This window comes from Rhinolophus hipposideros (assembly GCF_964194185.1).
Source record: "Rhinolophus hipposideros genome assembly, chromosome: 1".
NCBI lineage: Eukaryota > Metazoa > Chordata > Mammalia > Chiroptera > Rhinolophidae > Rhinolophus > Rhinolophus hipposideros.
Genome location: NC_138047.1, coordinates 17,935,941 through 17,957,034, shown reverse-complemented (window position 1 = coordinate 17,957,034; position 21,094 = coordinate 17,935,941). Strand labels below are relative to the sequence as shown.

At 35.8% G+C, this 21,094-nt stretch overlaps 1 protein-coding gene across 13 annotated transcripts in view; it reads right to left on the bottom strand.

The window, feature by feature from the left end:
• Positions 1–20,790, bottom strand: part of NSUN6 (NOP2/Sun RNA methyltransferase 6) — a 61,196-nt gene extending 40,406 nt beyond the window's left edge. For 2 of the 13 annotated variants that reach the window (XM_081053500.1, XM_081053509.1), the window contains exons 1-4: positions 20,247–20,771; positions 17,790–17,945; positions 13,994–14,073; positions 836–945 (exon numbers count right to left, since the gene is read on the bottom strand). In XM_081053500.1, coding sequence (XP_080909626.1) covers positions 836–945; positions 13,994–14,073; positions 17,790–17,945; positions 20,247–20,330 — 430 coding nt within the window. In that variant the 5' untranslated portion in view covers positions 20,331–20,771. Of the gene's footprint in view, positions 1–835; positions 946–13,993; positions 14,074–17,789; positions 17,946–20,246 lie in introns of all 13 variants that reach the window. The other 11 variants (XM_081053507.1, XM_081053508.1, XM_081053511.1 and 8 more) reach the window with 11 other exon arrangements.
• Between the last annotated feature and the right edge of the window lie 304 nt (positions 20,791–21,094).

Here is a 21,094-nt window from a genome sequence, read left to right as displayed (position 1 = left end):
TTCTTTAAGTTAGACTGGGGACCTCTAGGGACATCAATAGTGGACATGAATCTGCTTAAACTGCCTCATTATCTCAAAGGAATCCCTAATAGAAAATATGACTTTTACTTTTAAATGTTCCCTAAATAAATCTAATTGAAGATTTTTTTTTCCCCTAGGAAAATAAAACATTCTTCAAAACATCCTACTTCAATTTAGAAGTCTTTAGCTAAGCAGAAAAAATATCTTTAAATTATTTTCCCCCAATCTAATGTTCCCTAAGAGACTTCATATAAACCTTGTTATCTTTGGCTTAATCCTCAAAGTTTCCTTCAAAAGGATTCTTCAAAAACATACACTAAAATTTCTCAAAGGAATATTTCTAAATTCCGCAACTCTGTTGGTATTTCTTCTCAGTTTTCACTATAGCAATTAAGGCCAAGATTTTAATAAGCCCATACATTCATTTATATGTGTATATAGTAATATTTAGAACACCTTGAAACTGTATGGTGTACCGAGTTGATTTATATGGATAAATCTAGTTTTGTGGTTATTTCATTAAATTTTCAGTAACAAATCCCAGTGACATTAAGAAGGGGAAATTGTATTCCACTTCCAAAAAATGTTTTAAGGTCTAACCTATTATAAATTTGTCCAGTCCATTAACCTGACAACAGTGGTGAGTAGCCTATAAGCCACAGCTAGAAAGACTGTTGAAATCACATACTCGTTCGTAGATTAGGACTTTTTCTGTAAAGCGCAGTATTTTAGGCTTTGTGATCCACATTTAAGTCTCTTAACCTACTTCTCTTTGAACTTGTTTATTTATTTATTTTACAACCTTTATACTTACATTTTGAAGCTGACACAATTCCTGGAACATAGACGTGGGCTCCTCTTAACACTGCATTGCCACACTGAGCTCCAACAATGGCTTCACATTGTTGTTGTTTTATATTCTTCCTAAGGACATAAGAGTAATTTAACACAGTAATATATCTCCAACGTGTACCAACCTTTTCAATGTTTCTATCTAAACCCTAAGTAAATAACCTCTTTAGTCCTGATTGCCCCAAGATAACACCATTAATGAATAAACGAGAAAGGGAAAGATGAAAAAGAAAGGATAAATATAGAGAAAATAATTCTTTAAAAAAAGAGATAGGCATTTAAGGAAAGAAACAACAGAAAGATGCAGAAGGCAGTAAAATGGCACCTGAAATTGCTCAATCACTTAACAAGCATTGCTATTTTATTAACAGCATTGAGAGAGAAATAAAGTCCTAAAACAGACACTATACAAGGAATTCAAAAACATTTCTAAAGTGGGATTGTTGCATAGTAAATTATTAGTAAGGTAGGTGGACAAAATATTTTTCTTCCTCTCTTGACCAACTTTTTTTGAATGTTTTCCAATTTCTCATCTCCAATTCATTCCTTAGATCACTAAAATCTACCGTTCTTGTTTTTCCGAAAATAAGACGTAGCCAGACAATCAGCTCTAATTCATCTTGTGTGGCAAACAAGACCTGGTCTTATTTTACTATAAGACTGGGTATAATATAATATAACATAATATAAAAACACACCACCATCCTCTTCTCACTTTGCATCCTAACCCTTGGTAATCTCATGATTTCAATAATCACTTACGAAAATAATCCATGTATTCCAATATTTAGCATTTCTAGACTTTCTAATTACTTACAGGTAGCTAGCTATATCTAGGTATCCCATAATTACTTCAAACTCAACAAGTCCTAAACAATGTTATTTTTCTCTGATCCACTCCTCAAATCCATGGCAATGCCCCAAATCTTATCACCCTCCTATATTTCCAGTCTTTAACAAAGTGTCATTATCTGCCTGGATAACCAAACTAGAAACACCAGCATCAACTTGAATCCCTTCTTCCTAAACCTCCAAACTCCACATTCACTGAGCTAGCAAATCACCCCACCTGCAATTCTTGACAGGTCTTCCGGGCCGATTGCCTGACATCAAACATATATCATCTAACTTGATTACTGAGTAACTTTCTGCCTTTTACCTTCGATTGCTTTCAGATCTTGTCTTTGTTGTTCTGCAGTTTCATTCTCAAATATTTAGACATGGATTTATTTTTACTTTTGGCTTCAGACTCTTTGTACTTCTTAAGTCTGTCCATCAATTCTGGAAAATTCTTAGTCATTACATTCTTCGCTATTATCTCACCTTCATTTTTTCTATTCTACATATGCAGGACTCATTTGAAATATGAAGTACCTTTTCATTCTATTTTGCATGACTCAACTTCACATTTTCAATTTCTTTATCTATCTCTGTTGCCTTTCCTTTGAGTCATCTACTTTAATAATTCTCCATCAGTTGAGTCTAACCTACAGTTTAAATTACTGAGTTTTTAATTTTAATGATATTTTTACTTCTAGCAATTCTTTTTCTATTCTACGTTTTCCCCCTTAGGCTCTTCTGTTTTAGATTCCTACTTTTGTTTTTAATCATTTTAACAAAAGTGATTTTATACCAGATAGTTCCATTTGCTAGTTTTTGGGAAAATCTAATCCTTCAATTTGCTGTATATGCTGATTCTCACTCATGGTGGTTTGATTCCTAGTAGCCTTAAACCATGAGAAATGTGTGTGGCCTGGAATGAATGTGTCACTTGAGAGTGGTTTTGCCCGGGTTTTGCCAAGCAGCTCAGGAACTAGCTTAGGATCAAATTTTTATGTTAATTCCCCAGACACAGGTTTCAAGACCACTTGGGTAGTATGACTTGGAATTCCAAACCTTTATGAGGCATGGAACAAGAGTTGTGCATTCTCAGGTTTCCCCAACCCAGACCCTAAGGCAAGACAGATCCAGTTCCTAGACTACTGACTGGACATTTCTGGACATTTCTCACCTCTCACATTTCTCAACATGTTAACACCATGTTGCTAAAACCAAAGCCCCTAAATTTAAGAGACCAACCACCTCCTCTCCCACATCCCCTAACCCCCAAATATTAACTCACAGACTTACTGCTCTGTTTTCAGTTACTCTTCACTCTAATTCCGGAATATTTCACTTAGATTCTTAATCACACAGCTATGCATTTTGTAGCCTATTCCTTAATTAGTATTCTTAGATGTAGCAGAAACATTTCCAGGTTATCTAGTTCACCATGTTGTTGGAAACGACTTATCTGCAATCTTGTAGTTCATCTTATACACACACTTACACATTTTTCACTAACGTTTCAAGAAACAACAATTTTACTATAGACAGTGCAATATACTATAAAATATCCCACTTATTTTCTAAAATGTTCATAAAAAATGATTTCACAACCTACTAATAGGTTATGATCTGCACCACTTTGGAAAACACAGCTTTATGTTACTAGCAGTATTATGTTCCTAAAATACAGATCTAGTCATAACTGAAAGTTTTTACGAGTATAGCTCCAGTAGTCTGTGCCGAAAAGAAAACTTTGCTTAAGTATATATATCCCCTTTACACTTCAGTCTACCTCCCCCAACTTCTTCAACCTCATCTTTCACTAACTTCTCTGAAACCAACTGAGTACTCAAACCCGATCACTTTTGTGATGAACTCCATACATTTTCATGCCTCTGTATTTTTGGAAATACTTTCTCTCTACCTATCATACCTTTGCCCACCTTATCTCATCAGCCTAATTCCTACCCACCTTCAAGAGTCAACTGAAATAATACCTACCCAGAGAAAATCTTTACCCATTTCCTTGTACTCAGTCCTTCCTATTCTATGCTCGAGGTACTTAATTCATACCTCTACTATAACATTCATCACAATCTGACTTGTACCAAAGTTCTCTGCTTTTAGATTAAACTGTATTTCATTCATCTCTGTAACACCTTTGGGTCTCACACATAGCACCAATTCAAACCATGTTTTGTGAATGGAACCTGTGTAATCAGAAAGCTTTTATGAGAATAATCATTTCATGGAGAGGAGAGAATAAAGGACTACCGAGAAAAGAGTTAACATAGCAGGGATGAACTGTTATCCTTTCTTTAAAGGCCTGGTTATAAGGTTGGACCTTGGCTGCTATCTGGGAACTTACCACTATCAAGTGATAAGTGTCGCTCACTGTGCCTAAATTGTTTGTACAAATAAACGTTTATGGTGAATACTGACTTTCCTTCTGGAGGCTGTAATTTTGGTCTGTACCTGGCAGAGGGGTGCGTATGTGACCAGCAATGAAAAAAAATCATGGATGCAGTCTCTAATGAACTTCCCTGATTTGCAAAATCTTACACGTTTTCAAACTCATTCTGGGGAAATTAAATGCATCATGTATGACTCCACTGGAAAATAACCGGAAGCTTGCAAATGGTTTTCCCTAGATTTCGCCCCATGTGCCTTTTTATTTTGCTGATTTTGCTCCAGATTCTTTCACTGTAATAAATGATAGTTATGAGTACAACTCTATGCTGAATCTGAGTCTTCCTAGAGAATCATTAAACTAGGGTATGGTTTTGAGAATCCCTCAACACAAGGACTAATTGTTATAAAAACATAAAACGTCACATGCAAGTATCAAGGTGAAACTCCTCTCTGCTGAAGGAGAATTTTAGCCAGTAAATATGAAAGTTGATATAGGGCAAAAAAAAAAAAGTGATTTTTTTTAATGAAAATTTTCTAAATAAAGGAGTGAAACATTAAAGAAAAATGATTTTCCAATTGTCCAGTAATAGAGATTGGAAGAAAAAATAATATGAAGGTACTTAAGATTAAGAGAAAACTACTAAAACATCTATTCTGCCATAAGAAAAGATGAAATAGTGCCATTTGTGACAACATGGATGGGTTCTAAGACTATTATGCTGAGCGAAATAAGTCAGACAGAAAAAGTCGGGAACCATATGACTTCAGTGATATGTGGGATATAAAACTGAAAGCAACAAGGAAACAAGACAAAGAAAGAAACAAAAACTGACAGACATAGACAATAGTTTAGTGGTTACAGAGGGTAAGGAGGTAAGGGGTGGTAGACGAGGATAAAAGGGATCAAATATATGGTGATGAACCACAAAAGACCCTGAATAGCCAAAGCAATACTAAAAAAAAAAGAACAATACTGGAGGTATCACACTCCCTGATTTTTCCTTGTACTACAGGGCTACAATAATCAAAACAGCTTGGTATTGGCGGAAAAACAGACACATAGACCAATGGCATAGAATTGAGAACCCAGAAATAAAACCACATAAATATGGACAGATAATTTTTGACAAAGAAGCTAAAAGCATACAATGGAGGAAAGACAGCCTCTTCAATAAATGGTGCTGGCACTTTCTCCACTTCTATTCAACATAGTGCTGGAAGTTCTAGCCACAGCAATCAGACAAGAGAAAGAAATAAAAGGCATCCAAATTGGTAAGGAGGAAGTAAAATTATCATTATATGCAGATGATATGATACTATATATAGAGAACCCTAAAGACTCCACCAAGAAACTATTAGAACTGATAGATGAATTTAGTAAAGTAGCAGGATATAAAATTAATATTCGGAAATCAGTTGCATTTGTATATACCAATGATAAAATAGCAGAAGGAGAAATTAAAAAAAACAATTCCATTTACAATTGCTCCAAAGACTATAAAATATCTGGGAATAAATCTAACCAAAGATGTAAAGGATCTGTACTCAGAAAATTATACAACACTGAAGAAAGAAATGAAAGAAGACATAAATAGATGGAAACACATTCCATGTTCATGGATAGGAAGAATTAATATAATTAAAATGTCCATACTGCCTAAGGCAATATACATATTCAACGCAATTCCTATCAAACTACCAACGACGTTTTTCACAGAAATAGAACATATAATCCTAAAATTTATATGGGACCATAAAAGACCCCGGATAGCCTCAGCAATCTTGAGAAATAAGAACAAAGTGGGAGGTATAACGATACCTGATTTCAAACTATACTACAAGGCTACAGTAATCAAAACAACATGGTACTGGCATAAAAATAGATACATAGATCAATGGAACAGAATAGAGAGTCCAGACATAAATCCATGCCTATATGCCCATCTAATCTACGACAATGGAAGCAAGAATGTACGATGGGGTAAAGATAGTCTGTTCAATAAGTGGTGTTGGGAAACCTGGACGGACACATGCAAGAAAATGAAGCTGGACCACCTCCTTACACCATATACAAAAACAAATTCAAAATGGCTTAAAGACTTAAATGTAAGATCTGAAACCATAAAATATCTAGAAGAAAATATAGGAAGAAACTTCATGGACATTACCCGGAGTAAGATTTTCACTGATATATCCCCTCGCGCGAGCGAAGTAAGAGAAAAAATAAACATGTGGGATTACATCAAACTAAAAAGTTTTTTCACAGCAAAGGAAACCATCAATAAAACAAAAAGGGATCCTACTGTATGGGAAAAGATATTTGCCAATGATATATCTGATAAGGGATTAATATCACAAATCTATAAAAAACTTACTCAACTCAACTCCAAAAAAACAAACAACCCAATTAAAAAATGGGCAGAGGACTTGGGGAGACATTTCTCTAAGAAGGACATACAGAAGGCAAGAAGACATATGAAGAAATGCTCAACCTCACTAACCATCAGAGAAATGCAAATAAAAACCACAATGAGATACCACCTCACTCCAGTCAAAATGGCTATTATCAATAAATCAACAAACAACAAATGCTGGCGCGGATGTGGAGAAAAGGGAACGCTAGTGCACTGTTGGTGGGACTGCAGATTAGTGCAGCCACTATGGAAAACAGTATGGAGGTATCTCAGGAATCTGAAAATGGAACTACCCTATGATCCAGTAATTCCACTCCTAGGCATCTACCCGGAGAAATCCAAAACTCCAATTCAAAAATCTGTATGCACTCCTATGTTTATTGCAGCACTTTACACAATAGCCAAGATATGGAAACAACCGAAATGCCCATCGGTAGATGACTGGATTAAGAAGCTGTGGTACATTTATACAATGGAGTATTACGCAGCCATAAAGAAGAAAGAAATCTTATCATTTGCAGCAACATGGATGGATCTAGAGAACATTATGTTAAGTGAAATAAGTCAGAAAGAGAAAGACAAGTACCATATGATCTCACTTATATATGGAATCTAAAGAAAAGACTATGTGAATGAACTAATCAGAGTCAGTTTTGGGGACGCAGAGAAAAAACCGAGAGTGGTTAGATGGGTGTGTGGGAGGGGGTTGGGGATAAGGGGAAAGGTGAAGGGATTTGGAAGCAGCTGGTAACCACAAGATGGCCTCAGGGTTTTTCTTGTGAAAATTAATTTGGGGAAGGTATTCTATAATGTTGTAAAGATTTTGTTGGGTATCCGATGGACATGCGTCCTATTTGGGAGACCACCTCAGGGATACTGTGGATACCTGATCATGGCATTGTACATCAGAAGCTAAACATTAATGAATGCCAACTATAATTTTATATATATAATGTGATGGTTCAGTGTGAGGTCGGAGGGATAGTGGATGGGGGGAGGGGGGTTCACAGTATGAGGGATATAAATGATGAACGTCTAAGTATTACCTTGTTTTGTACACCTGAAACTAATAAATAAATTAATTAAAAAAAAAAAAAAAAAAAAAAAGATGCACCTTAGTATACTGATTAAAAGCCTGGACTCTGGAGTCAGACTGAAGGATATTCCTTTTCAGACTGTGCCATTGACCGAGTCTAGGTTTCCTCTTTTATAAAATGGAGTTAAGCACAGGCTCCTATCATAAGACTGTTGTGAGGATTAATTGAAATATTTCATATAAAATACTGAGCCCCACGCCTGACACAATGTTAGCACATAATAAATATTGGCTACAAATACTAAAAAAAAAAAAAAAAAAACGAATGGGATTACATGAAACTGAAAAGCTTCTGCACAGCAAAAGAAACCATGGACAAAATAAAGAGGCCACCAACTGAATGGGAGAAGATTTTTGCAAACAGTGCCTCTGATAAGGGTCTAATATCCAAAATATACAAGGAACTCATGAAACTCAACAACAAAAAAACAAACAACCCAAATGAAAAATGGACAGAGGACCTGAAGAGACATTTCTCCAAAGAGGACATACAAATGGCAAATAGACATATGAAAAAATGCTCAATATCACTAATAATCAGAGAAATGCAAATGAAAACCACAATGAGATATCACCTCACCCCAGTCAGAATGGCTTTCATCAACAAGACAAATAGTAACAAGTGTTGGAGAGGCTGTGGAGAAAAAGGAACTCTCATACACTGTAGGTGGGAATGCAGACTGGTGCAGCTGTTATGGAAGGCAGTGTGGAGGTTCCTCAAGAAATTATGAATAGAATTACCATATGACCCAGCAATCCCTCTCCTGGGTATCTACCAAAAAAATCTGAAAGCATTTCTCTATAGAGACACGTGTACTCCAATGTTCATTGCAGCTTTGTTTACGGTGGCCAAGACATGGAAACAACTAAAATGTCCTTCGATAAATGAATGGATAAAGAAGTTGTGATATATATACACAATGGAATACTATTCGGCGTTAAGATGATATAGGAGCATTTGTGACAACATGGATGGATCTTGAGAGTATAATGCTAAGTGAAATTAGTCAGACAGAAAAAGCAGAGAACCCTGTGATTTCACTGATATGTGGTATATAAACCAAAAACAGCAAAGGAACAAGACAAACAAATGAGAAAGAAAAACTCATAGACACAGACAATAATTTAGTGGTTACCAGAGGGTAAGGGGGTGGAGGGTAGGTGATGAGGGTAAGGGGGATCAAATATATGGTGATGGAAGGAGAATTGACTCTGGGTGGTGAACACACAATGGGATTTATAGATGATGTAATACAGAATTGTACACCTGAAATCTATGTAAATTTACTAACAATTGTCACCCCAATAAATTTAATAAAAAAAAAAATCAAAAAAAATATATATGGTGATGGAAGGAGAACTGACTCTGGGTAGTGAACACACAATGTGATATATAGATGATGTATTACATAATTGTACACTTGAAAACTAACTTTACTAACCATTGTCACCCCAATAAACTTTTTTAAAAAATCATGAAAAAAGAAACATCTAAAAATGAGGTGACTAGGAATTAAAATTATGGGAAAACTAAAATTATGGGAATGTTTCAATAAAGAGTATATAAAAATATAGACTTTTATTTATTTGGCATTTCTTTAAATGCACATATTAGCAACCCTCCACCAAACGGGAGATAATGATAATTTTAAGATATCACGATAGTGGCATGTCAACCAAATATTTTTCAGCAGCATTACCATCTATATTTAATCAGCAGTCTTTGTGCAATTATTAATAATACTTGATAGTCTATTGCATTTACCCTATTATTTCATACATACAAACAGTAATTCAAAGCCTAAACTACTGATATTATGAAAGATGGAAGTCAAGCAGATTGAAACAGAAGGGCAAATCCAGCCTCATTTGGATCTCAAGAGATTTATCCTATTGAATTACGTACTCAAATGTGAAGAAAAGGAAGAAAATTAATTTTCTGACTTGCTAGAAATGTTTTGTTGACGTCTTTATCAAAAAGGGAAGAGCACTAATAGAGAAAATGTAGAGATCCTTAAAAATAACTGAATATTGGCCTAAAACATTCAACTGATCTAAATGCGTTCTTTAGAAAATGCTGGTTGGAATATGATGTTAAAAACACCCTTATATCAAGAGAGGCCTGGCATTCGATTTTCTTTAAGTTTTTCAATAAAGTTGATATTGATAACATCAAATGCAGCATTACAACTGTTATGTTCAAGTTCATTAAATTACTAATGATAAAACCTTCCCAACATTAAAATATATTTGATCAGTATATTAAATACCATGTTAAATAAATGGAGGGAACCTGAATTTATGGTGGGAAATTACCTTTAAAATTTTTTTACTGTCTAAGTTTGACCTATATTTTGATATTTTAAACAACTGTAGGATATTGAGCTTCTAGTAAAAATTAGTAAAAGAGTAAGGATGTATATTTTTTTCTGAAGCCCATAGAAATGGAGAAAAAACGAACTCTGAGAAGTTCCATTTGAAATAACACTATGAAACAATCATACTCCCAACGATAAAGAATGATTGCCTGACACAGTGAAATTTGGATCAAATCTGGTTCTTCAACAGGGCATGAATGTTTCTGACAAGGAAAGGTCTTTATTACTTAGAACCAGGCCTGGAGGTTCAGGGAGAAAAAAAGGAGACTCTGGGAATGCCTTGCCAGGCATTGTTCATCAGATAAAAAGCTGAAAGAGAAACTGGACTGTCAGAATGAGCACAAACTATCTGTGTTTTCTCTAACAAACCTGGAAAAACTGAGTAGAAGTAGCTACGGGAGGAGAAGGGAAATAAGTAGCAACCAGCTTTGTTGCTTAAGACCTGAGTTCCCTAAGCATAAACAAAAGGTAATTCCCAAATAAAAAAGCTGTGAGCTGGAAGCCTTCATGAGCCTCGGTCTTCATCAGCATTGCTCACCAGGAATAGAAATGAGTCACTAAGGAAGACATGGTAAAGGTATTTCTGAAAAACACCTGATTAGTTGTCTAGACACACACTTCACCCCATTCTGTATCATGCTGGAGCAAACTGCCAACTAAGTGTATCTACGTGACTGTAACTGTTTCCACTTAATGAGCGAGAAGCAGAAAGGATTCCTTCATAGGACCTATGCACAGCTAGTACAAAAAGATAAGTAAAAGACAGGTTAAAATGTACAACAAAAAAGGAAAATTTTCAAATACTTCTCTATATTTTCAAAGATGCTGAAAGAAACCTCAAAAAAGGGATGTAAAAACAAGATAAGAAAAAGAAAACAAAACAAAACAGGAGAAAAGTGAAGTTGCAGAGCTCAGGAAATAAAGAATATCCTCTGAAATAAGCAAATCCTCTGAAATAAGAGTTAACACAACAAACTACTCTTAGAAGGGTCTGCTTACAAGGTTGGCCCTTGGTTGTCAACTGGAAACCTGACTGGGAAACAGTTCTCAACACTGATATAAAACCTTCCCTAATGATAATAGATTATTGTTCCTAAACTGTTTGTAGAAGCAATGTGGTTTATTCTGAATACCTGCTTTCTTTTGGGGAGCCTGGAATTGTGGTACGTGCTAGGCAGAGGGTGCCTATATGACTAGCACCCAATAAAAACCTTGAGCACTAAGTCTCTAAAGAGCTTCCCTACTAGACAACCATCTTACACGTGTCCCAACTGGGGGCTGGAGGAATTAAGCATGTCCTGGTAACTCCATGGGGAGGAGACTCTTAGAAGCTTGTGCCCAGCTTCCTCCAGCTTTTACCCCACGCACCTTTTCCCTTTGCTGATTTTGCTTTTGCATCCTTTCGTGTAACAAATCTTCGCCATGAGCATGACTATACGCTGAGTCCTGCCAGCCAATTACAAAATCTGAGGGCTGTCTTGGGATGTCCCCACACAAGAAGGGCCTGCACTGAACTCCAACATACAGAGTCCTAGTCTCCTTATGATAGAAAAAGAGAAAAGTGTGACAGAAAAATATTCAAAGCACTACCGGCAGACTTATATTTAAAAAGTCACACTGTTTCATTCAAAACTAAGAAAGAACAGTAAAAATCAAATGATAGCCTAGCCTAGACAACTTTCTAAAATTCAATGACTAAGAATTCCATAGGTCTCCAAGCAAAAACCAAGATTGTGTTACAAAGGAGATAATTATTTTTTTGGTCTCAGATTTCTGCATTGCTATACTTAATACCGTAAGATGATAAAAGTAATGTCTACAAAGTGCTAAGGGAAATAACATGTGACCTGAAACTACTAGTACCATCAGCCAAGTTGTTGTTTAAATATAAAGGCAACAGGCAATTCTCAAGCAAGGAAGTAAACAGAGCACATGAGAGACATAATTTGGAGATGGGAAGCAGGTGCTGCAGATCGGATAAATGACTATTGTCACCAACCAAAAGATGAATCAAGATAAAGAACTCAAAAATAAACTACGCCATTAGGACTAAAAGCAAGTACTGGATCCATTTGAACTGTGCATAATGAATAAAATTGTGATAAACCTTTACAAAGTTAAAAAACTAACAGAGAAAGTAAAAATTGGTTGGTGGGAGTTATAGGGAAAAAAGTGTAAGAATGTCCTCATTTTTCATAGTGGAAAGGCAAAAGATAACGTGGTAAGTTTAAAAAACAGAAGAATCGACGTGATCCTTTTAGAAATGTATGGTAAGTGTGTGAATCTACTATCCTAAATAATTTTTTAATACTTTCCTGTAGTAACTCACTATTTGTGTTTTATATAGTTCACTAATATGCTGATGGCGAGCCTAGACCACTACAAATAGGATGAAAGGATTATTAAGGTCAGGTAAAAGTAATAAGTACAAAAAATAAAGTTAAATCATCAAAATAATTTAAAAGAACTAAAATGGCCAATTAACAAGAATGGAAGAATCAGAATTTCTCACATACTGTTGTTAAAACTTTTCAGAGATCAGTACTAAAATATGCACAGACCACTGAACCAGTGATTCTCGTATGTTGTGCCAACTTATCCTGTAGACATGCTTATGCGAATACACAAAGAAATATCCTAAGAATATTTACTGTCGGTAATAAAAAAAAAAAGGAAAAAATTAAATGTCTATCAATGAAGAGCCAGAAAAATAAAATTGAGTTCAATGATAAAATACACTATTGACATAGCTATTAAAAAGAATGAAAAAGGATTATATGAATCATGGAAAGTCGTACACAACATGTTCTGAAATGAATCAAGCATAATCTTAAAAGACCTGTGATTGTGATTGACTGCAGTAACTGATTTAAAACTAAACAGGAGATAACAGAAATCAGAAGAGTGGTTTCCTGGTTGGGGAGCAGAATGCAAGAGAATATTATCGGGTGAGGGAAATGGTCTAGATCTTGATTGGGGCAGGTCTTGGCTACATGGTTGTATAAATTTGGCCAAACTCAGGGAACAGTACACTTAAGATATCTCCATTTCACTGCATACAAATTTCACCTTAAACATAAATAGAATAAGAAACTAAAAAAATCAATTTTTTAGTTGAAAAAGTAATACATGCTTATAGTAAAAAATAAAACAGAAATATTACAAGTGAAAATCTCCTCTTACCCCCTTTCTCCCAATCCAACCTCCTCAGTTAATCCCTGTTAATAGTTGGGTATGTTATACCCTCCAGACTCTTTTCTACAACTATAAAGGTGTAATATTTTTTTAATTGCAAAAAAGAAAGAAAAATATCCCATTCTACTGCATGGATAAACCACAATTTATTGAACCATGGCTTTACTATTGACCACTAAATTACTTCAAAACTTTAATAAGACAAGCATCTTTATGTTTATAATTTGTACAGATATAAAAGAATTAAACCATAATCAGGGATTTTACAATGTTCCTGTGAAAAGAACTCCCATTATAACATGAAAGCCTATTTTTTTTCAGTTTTCAAACATACTTATATGCCTTTCAAATACATAAATAAGTAGAACAGTGCCTGTTCTACTCATAATAGAACATATGTAGTAATTTAATATAATGGTGAATAAAATTTACAACCACATCAGCTATGAAAGTAGGAAATACGTTGCATTGTATTTTGTTGTAGCTTTAAAAAAGTTTCAATTTAGCAGTGGAATCTCTCAAGAGATACAAGTAAACAAATAGTAGTTTCTTAGAAAGTATAGAGGGAAAAAAATCAATTACTCTCAATGTATTGGGGCCCATTCCTAGTCTCCCTTTGTAATATTTTTTTTCCTACTAGATAGAGTATGAAGTCAACATTTATGAATTTGTGAATCCCTGTCTATGTAGATAAAATTACTAATAATGGAGAAAGTGTTATCACCAAACAGAAAAAAAAAACCTCTGACAGAACTTTACTGAGAATAATGTAATTTGAAAATGAAATGGTTACAAACCTAGGTCCGATAACAGGAATAAGTAAGACATCCTGAAGGTCTGGATGTTGAAGAATGGGAACACTTAATCCATTAAGCTGCTGTTAAAAATAAACACACAGAATTATACAGCAATATAATGGACTATAAGTGATAAATTTCAATTTATGGAGCTTTTTCGTATCATTACCTAGCAAAGCATGAAATCTGGTTTGGAATATTTTCACTGTATTCAATGGGATAAAAAAAAAAAAAAGACTTCAAACCCACTTCGTGGTCTCTATAATTGATCTCTATAATGATTCTGAAGTATCCCGAATTCTTTATAAGGCTCAATTTTGCTTACTGTTTGGCTTTATAAATACGATGCATGTTTACCTTCAGTGACTTACTTTACAAACATATATCCGACACAGAGCTGCATGCAGTACTCTTAAGAAAAGCTTCTGAGTAGGGTATCGAAGATTGAGATTAACAAATATTTATTATACACTTTCAACACTGGATGCCAGTTTTGATGGGGGAAATGAATGCTTTCTGGCAAAGGTTTAGGACTTTCAGTATCTTCTATCATATTTGGCCTTCAGACTGGAAACAGGTGCTGGGGCCAGCTCACACGGTTTCATCACAGCCAACTGTGTACATCTCTTCCCAACTCCATGGTCACGCTGGGAGCTTGAAACTGACCACAGTGGAAGTATCTATACCACTTAAATCAGCAAAACACCACAAAGGGTTATTTTTCCCAGAAAGTGAGCTGTTCAATATGTACCAGCACACCACTATTGCAGACAAAAGACAACTGGGCACTCCACATTGCAGAATGAAGAGCAGAATAGTGGACTAGATAGCGAGGACTGTGTATTATACTCTACCAGAGGGCAATGTGCAAATATTTGAAAACAAGTCTCTGCCATGTAGGCTAGGGATTATCAACTAAATTTTTACATACTACCTGACAGAGCAGTAATAATAAGATATTTGTATTGCCCTGTAGCATACATACACTACCTAGAAAAAAACTTCTAAAATCAACTTATTTCTAAGTTGATAAGAGAAAAAAAAAAGTATTTTAGAAATCTGACATTTCTCTCAAGTCAAAAGTTCTCCTGACTTCTGCTTCTTTCAGGCAAACGACATTTCAGACTAACCTTATCTAACAGACAGCTGCTAAGAATCTGAAGGTAAGCTCCTTCTCATTTGATCAATTCCTTCTGCCTTTTGTTCCCTCTCATTGTTTGATGGCCATACAGTATCCAGACTATGAAAAACTGATCTTTCCAAGAAGATGAAGTTTGTCAATTGTTTTTCTTTCGTTTTAGAAGTCCTATTTGTTTTACACTACAGAAATATTTTATATTGATCAATCTTTCTCAAACCAAGGTTTGTGTTTTTCTTCTCTCCCTTTCTATCAGATGCTAAAATGATACAGAAATACTTTCATTAAACCACACACGTGCAAAACTTTCATAAAACAAATTTTTTTTATACCAAGCATATTATCTGCTTCCTCTTCTGTTTGTTTCTGCCTCATGCCCTTAAAAAACAGCCTTACTGAGGTTTAATTTACATACAGTAAAATGTACCCATTTTAAATGTATAATTCAATGATTTTTAGTACATTTAAAGAATTGTGCAACCATTACCATAATTCAGTTTTAGATTATTTCCATCAACACACACAGATTCCTTATGTCCATCTGTAGTCAATCCCCGTTCCTAACTCCCACCACAGGTAACCACTAAGCTACTTTCTTTCACTGTAAATTTGCCTTTTATAGACATTTTACATAAATGAAATAATACGACATATATAATGTCTTGTGTCTGGCTTCTTTCACTTACTAAAATAATGTTTTTGAGGTTCACCGAGGTAGCACATATCAGTTCATTACCCTCACTGCTAAATAGTATTCTACTATATGAATATGCCACATTTTGGTTTTTTTTTTTACTCATTGAATGATGGACATTTGGATAGTTTCTCCCTTTTGGATATTATGAACAATGCTGCTATGAATATTCATGTGCAAGCATTTCTATGGACATGTTTTCATTGTACTCTTGGGTTGTACAGCAAGTTTATGTGAAACTTTTTAAGAGACTACCAAACCTTTTCCAAAGAGGCCAACCAGTTGACATTCCTGACATTCCCACTTGCAAAGTATGAAAGTTCCAGTTTCTCCACATCCTCACCAACCAAATGAATGTATAAATTATTAAATCTCCCTATGTGGCTCACAGAAATTTGGGGACAAATCACCTACTTGTATATCATCCCATTTGGGACATTTCTTTAGGACATGTGAGCTTTGGAACACGGAGGGAGAAAGAAAATTTATAGTCTAAAACCTCCAAGTCCCCTTTCCAGCTAGAAATAGTTATTGCCCTACCTCCAGCTTCCTAATTAGTGCTTAGGACCCAACCTTCCCTGTCTAACCTTAACCTTTAAGGAAAGGGACTCAGAGTGATTCCCTTTGCCTTATCCTAGATACTAGCCCATGAGATCTTGTATACCCATCAGACAGGAATACTACTAGAATATCTAAGCTCTAGGAATAATTTTCTAGAAAACAATCTGTATCTGCCTGAGTTATGAACACCGCTGATGGGCCTCAGAACAGTTTCCTTTTTACTAACTGAAAACATATGCATGGCTATATAAAAGTAACAGTTTTAGTTGCTTAAAGGAACTGTTTATATTTTATGCCTAATGTCATTACTCTCAATGAAATTATCACTATCAATGATTAAAAGTCAGATTAATTTTTCTCCAAGTCTTATTCAGTTTTGGACTCATATTCAGATACCACAGCTGGTTCTTCTTATAGCATACTTATCTACTCAAAACTTGAAATTTATAGAATTAATCTTAAAGTGAATCAATACCAGTGATAATTTTCTGAGAGTTTCTGAATGTTATAGCTAGAGTAAATTGAAAACACAGCCAGTATACAAATGGAAGCCCTTTAATCCTGCTTGCCTCTTGCTTTTAATTAAGATAGTAATTGGGTAGAAATAGGTCTGCTGACACCTGACAGTTACTTGTTCTAAGAGCTTTAAGAACTACAAAATGAAATTTGAAGTACCCCCGCCCTTAGGCATCTATTTTCCTCCCTCTTACATGTCTTTAGAGGCAAATTTCAGTGCACAGTGTATGCAACACAAAATGCTCTACTTTTGAAAGCAAAGAATTGAGACAATGTAAACAAGAAAATTAAAATATATTTTTCTGTTTGGAACTTATAAAATGCTATTTTATAATATTGTTTTCACTTACAGAAAATGAGTATTATGTCAAAACTATTCTATTGATTAGAAAAAAATAATCTGTGTTTTAAAACATGTATTCTTTACAGTGTTCTAATTTCCTGCTTGTATTAAAGTAATAGGTACTTCTCCAATACTTTTTTTTATGTCCAATAAAAATATAATTCTATAGGTAATCGGTGGGTACCTCCCCTAAGCCTGGGCTCACTTCAGCTATATAATCTGCACTCCTGATCATTATATACTGCTTATTACAAAATCAGACTTTTATTAGGATTAATCTGGACCTCTTCACATGTATTTTAATGATGAAGCAACGAGGCCCAGAGGAGATAAATGGCCTATCCAGTCACTAAAAACAATACATTCAAAATCAGAAGTGCTAGGTTCAATTTTTAACATCGCCTAATTCACCATGTAACCTTGATGAGCCTCGATTTCAGCATTTATAAAATCGGAGATCATTCAGGATTTTAATGGGGTACAACATGACACAGATTGTAAAAATGTAATTATATACATAATGACATAAAACATTTGCACAAACCTTCTGAAGTTCATCGGATAACATATTTTTCACATGTTGTACTGAGGCTAGATGTGTATTCACTCTAACAGTTGTGAATGACGGAGGGTGTGACAAGTGATTTAACAGAGTTTCAAACTTCCTTTCTGCTTCTTGTTTACCTAAGGTAGATACAATCTAAAAAGAAAAGAACAATGTTTTAATTTCATCATATGAATAAAAATGTTAGCAGAATATGCATATACATTTATTCCAACTTATGAACATCTTTCAGCAATTGTTTGGTTTCATTTCATTTTGCTGTATTGTTTGTGTTCAAACACTAAGGAAATGTTAATACTACTTCAGAGGGTTCATGGGGATAGTTGTAATAAACACCTAACAAAATGCCTGACAGAAAGCTTAGGAAAACACTAACTCAACTTGAAAGCATTATTAATATTCTGAACATATTAATATCTGCTACATTTATTCATATAAATTCCTAATTTCATTCTATTTATAATGCATTAACTGCTATGTCACTACTGTCGAGCTTTTTATTTGCTAACCTCATATCCTAGAGCAAGTAGCCTTCTAAAACACCAATATTTGAAGAATAAGTAACATTGATACTGTCATCCAAAGATCCCTGGACATCAGTTTTTTAAATGATACTATTAAATGTAACAAATGGATATCATTCAAAAAAGATGGATAACAAAGATACATGTGAGAAATAAAGTTATAAAGACTCAAACACCCAAGTTCCCTTGTAATTATCTGAAGCTTTTTGAGACATATATATCCCCATTTTTCTGATCTTTAACTATACCCCTCACAGATCCTTCATAAACCACTTGCCAGCCTACTAATCCACCAGTCTAAAAGTACTTTAAGGTTTTTTTCTTTTTTTAACTGAATATTCCTTTAAAAAAAATTTTTCCTGGGGCAGCCAGTTAGCTCAATTGGTTGGAGTGGGGTGCTCTTAACAACAGAGTTGCCAGTTCAATCCCCACATGGGCCAGTGTGAGCTGCACCCTCCACAACTAGATTGAAACAATTACTTGACTTGGAGCTGATGGGTCCTGGAAAAACATACTTAAATAAAGTTCATATATATATATATATATATATATATATATATATATATATATATATATACACACATACACACACACACACACTCCTTTACCATTGGTACTTTTTACAAGAAATGGTTTTTCTTTTTGTAAAATCACATAGCTAGCAGATTTGAGGCAGAAGTGGTATCAAAGAAAGACATTTGGATCTTCTTTTATAATGTTACCATTTTAAAAATGGCTAGGAAAAAAATGCTGCATGCTTCCATTGCTCTTCATATGCTCCTTATAACTTTTAAGTTCTCTGGAATCAGAAGATATGTTCTCTTTCCACACTGTTCAATCCCTTCACATAATCTTTGGCAATAAAAATGTAAAAATCAGATCTAAAGGTCATGGCTTCTGTAACATCTTAAAAAATCTTAACAAATTAACAAATTAAAATCTTAAAAAATTAACATTTAAGCGGCTTTACTTTGAATGGAAAAACGAAAGATCGGGAAAATGCAAAGTTGCCTAGAGGCAGGATGGTAAACAGAAAAGAGCACAGGCCTGGCAACTAAAGCCAATATTCCGGGAGGACTTCTGCACTAGGCACTGCCAACAGCAAACAGAAGGAACATTTGTTGAGGACTCACTGCTAGAACCATACCAGTTACTTTCACTTCTAATTAACACCCCCAAAAAACCTGGTATTTTTAACCATCCTCAACCTTCACAGAAAAGGAACTCAAGGTTAAGCGACTTGAAGTAATTTACTCAAACGGGATGCAAAGTTAGGGCTTGGGATTCCAAAACTGTACCTTTTTCCATTCCACCTAAGCTCTTTAGCTTCAGATTTCAGTATTGTTACTTAATAGCTATCAGTTTGTGTCACTTGCGTGATCTTTAGACCTTCAATTCTCTCACCTATTAAAATGGACCAAAAGATTGATCCAATCTCTACCAAAAGATTGTTAAGAGTAAGACGTAAAGGTCTGCAAATCACCTAGCGCGACTGGTGGCATTTAGGAAGCATTCAACAACTTGTAGCATCTCTTCCACCTGAGCGCCAGAGCAAGCGCTCTAGGAGTACAGGTGTATCGTCAATACAGGACAAACTCACCAGGATAGGAGTCTTTTCTTGCTCATCCTTGTAAGCCCTTCAGTGCCAGGCACATAACCACCTCCCCCGGCCTCCCTTATTCCCATCCTAAGTGTTAAACCGTTGCTCATTTACCCCTTCTCTTAGAGAGCATTAACACCTGCGGAGAGATACTGGCAGTTTTTTTTTTGTTTGTTTGTTTTTTACATTTGGAAAGAAGAGTCAGAAACAATGGCTGTAAATATTAGGTTTCCTTTCACGCTTTTTTCTATTTCTCTAGGGTGCGCAAATATTTGAGAGTTTGTAAATATCTAACATGTTCATCTGACCTACCTCCTCATTCATAAAGCCCTCTTTAAGGTAGTTTGCAACCTCAAGTCTCAAAGCTATTTTAGGGAAAACAGACATTTTTCTCATTGCTCAGTTCGCCAAGAGAAAGGCTGGAACACGGGGTTTACCCTCTTCACGAACTACAGTAAGCAGCGTCTTTTCAATGAAAACCACGCAACGTGCAGGGACCATCAGATGTCCAGGAAAACAGCGCCGAGTTGAATTCGGAGATGCGAAGGGGCATGCCGGTTTTCCCCGGTTTTCCCCGGTTTAGAGCGGCTTCCTCGCCGCCAGCACACCGGTCCTCGTTCCTCCTTCAAGGGCGCTCACGGAAGTCCCTACGGGGCAAAACCACGCGTTACACGGAACAGCAGCAGCACAAAGGCCAGACGAGCAAATCCTTTACGAGCGAACTCAACCGAGATCAGCAAACCTGGCTGGCACCAGCGCAATCGCACCCCACCTTCGTATCTAATTTCCAAAACCGCGCCCCCAATGTCTCCGCAGAAAGCGCGTCCAGGCAGCGTCAATTCCGGCCACGCGGCTCAGCCCTCCCTCCTCGCCCACCAATCCAGAGCCGCAGAGTGCCCTACGTCACGCCTCCGGAGTCTCCGGCCTCCCCGCGTGGCGCCTCCCAGTGCGGGGCGCTGGGGTTGAGGGGGGAGGGGCGGCTGCCCAGGTGAGCAAACAGACGGGGCGCCGTGCACGGAGGGCTGGGTACCCCGGGAAGTGGGGAAATGGTGGGGATTGAGTCAAGACTGCTGGCCTGAAGAAGGTGAGGGGTCCAATTAGTTGTCTGCTAAATGACTTCCAAAAGAAGGATAAAGCTAAAGTTTCTTTGGATATATTAA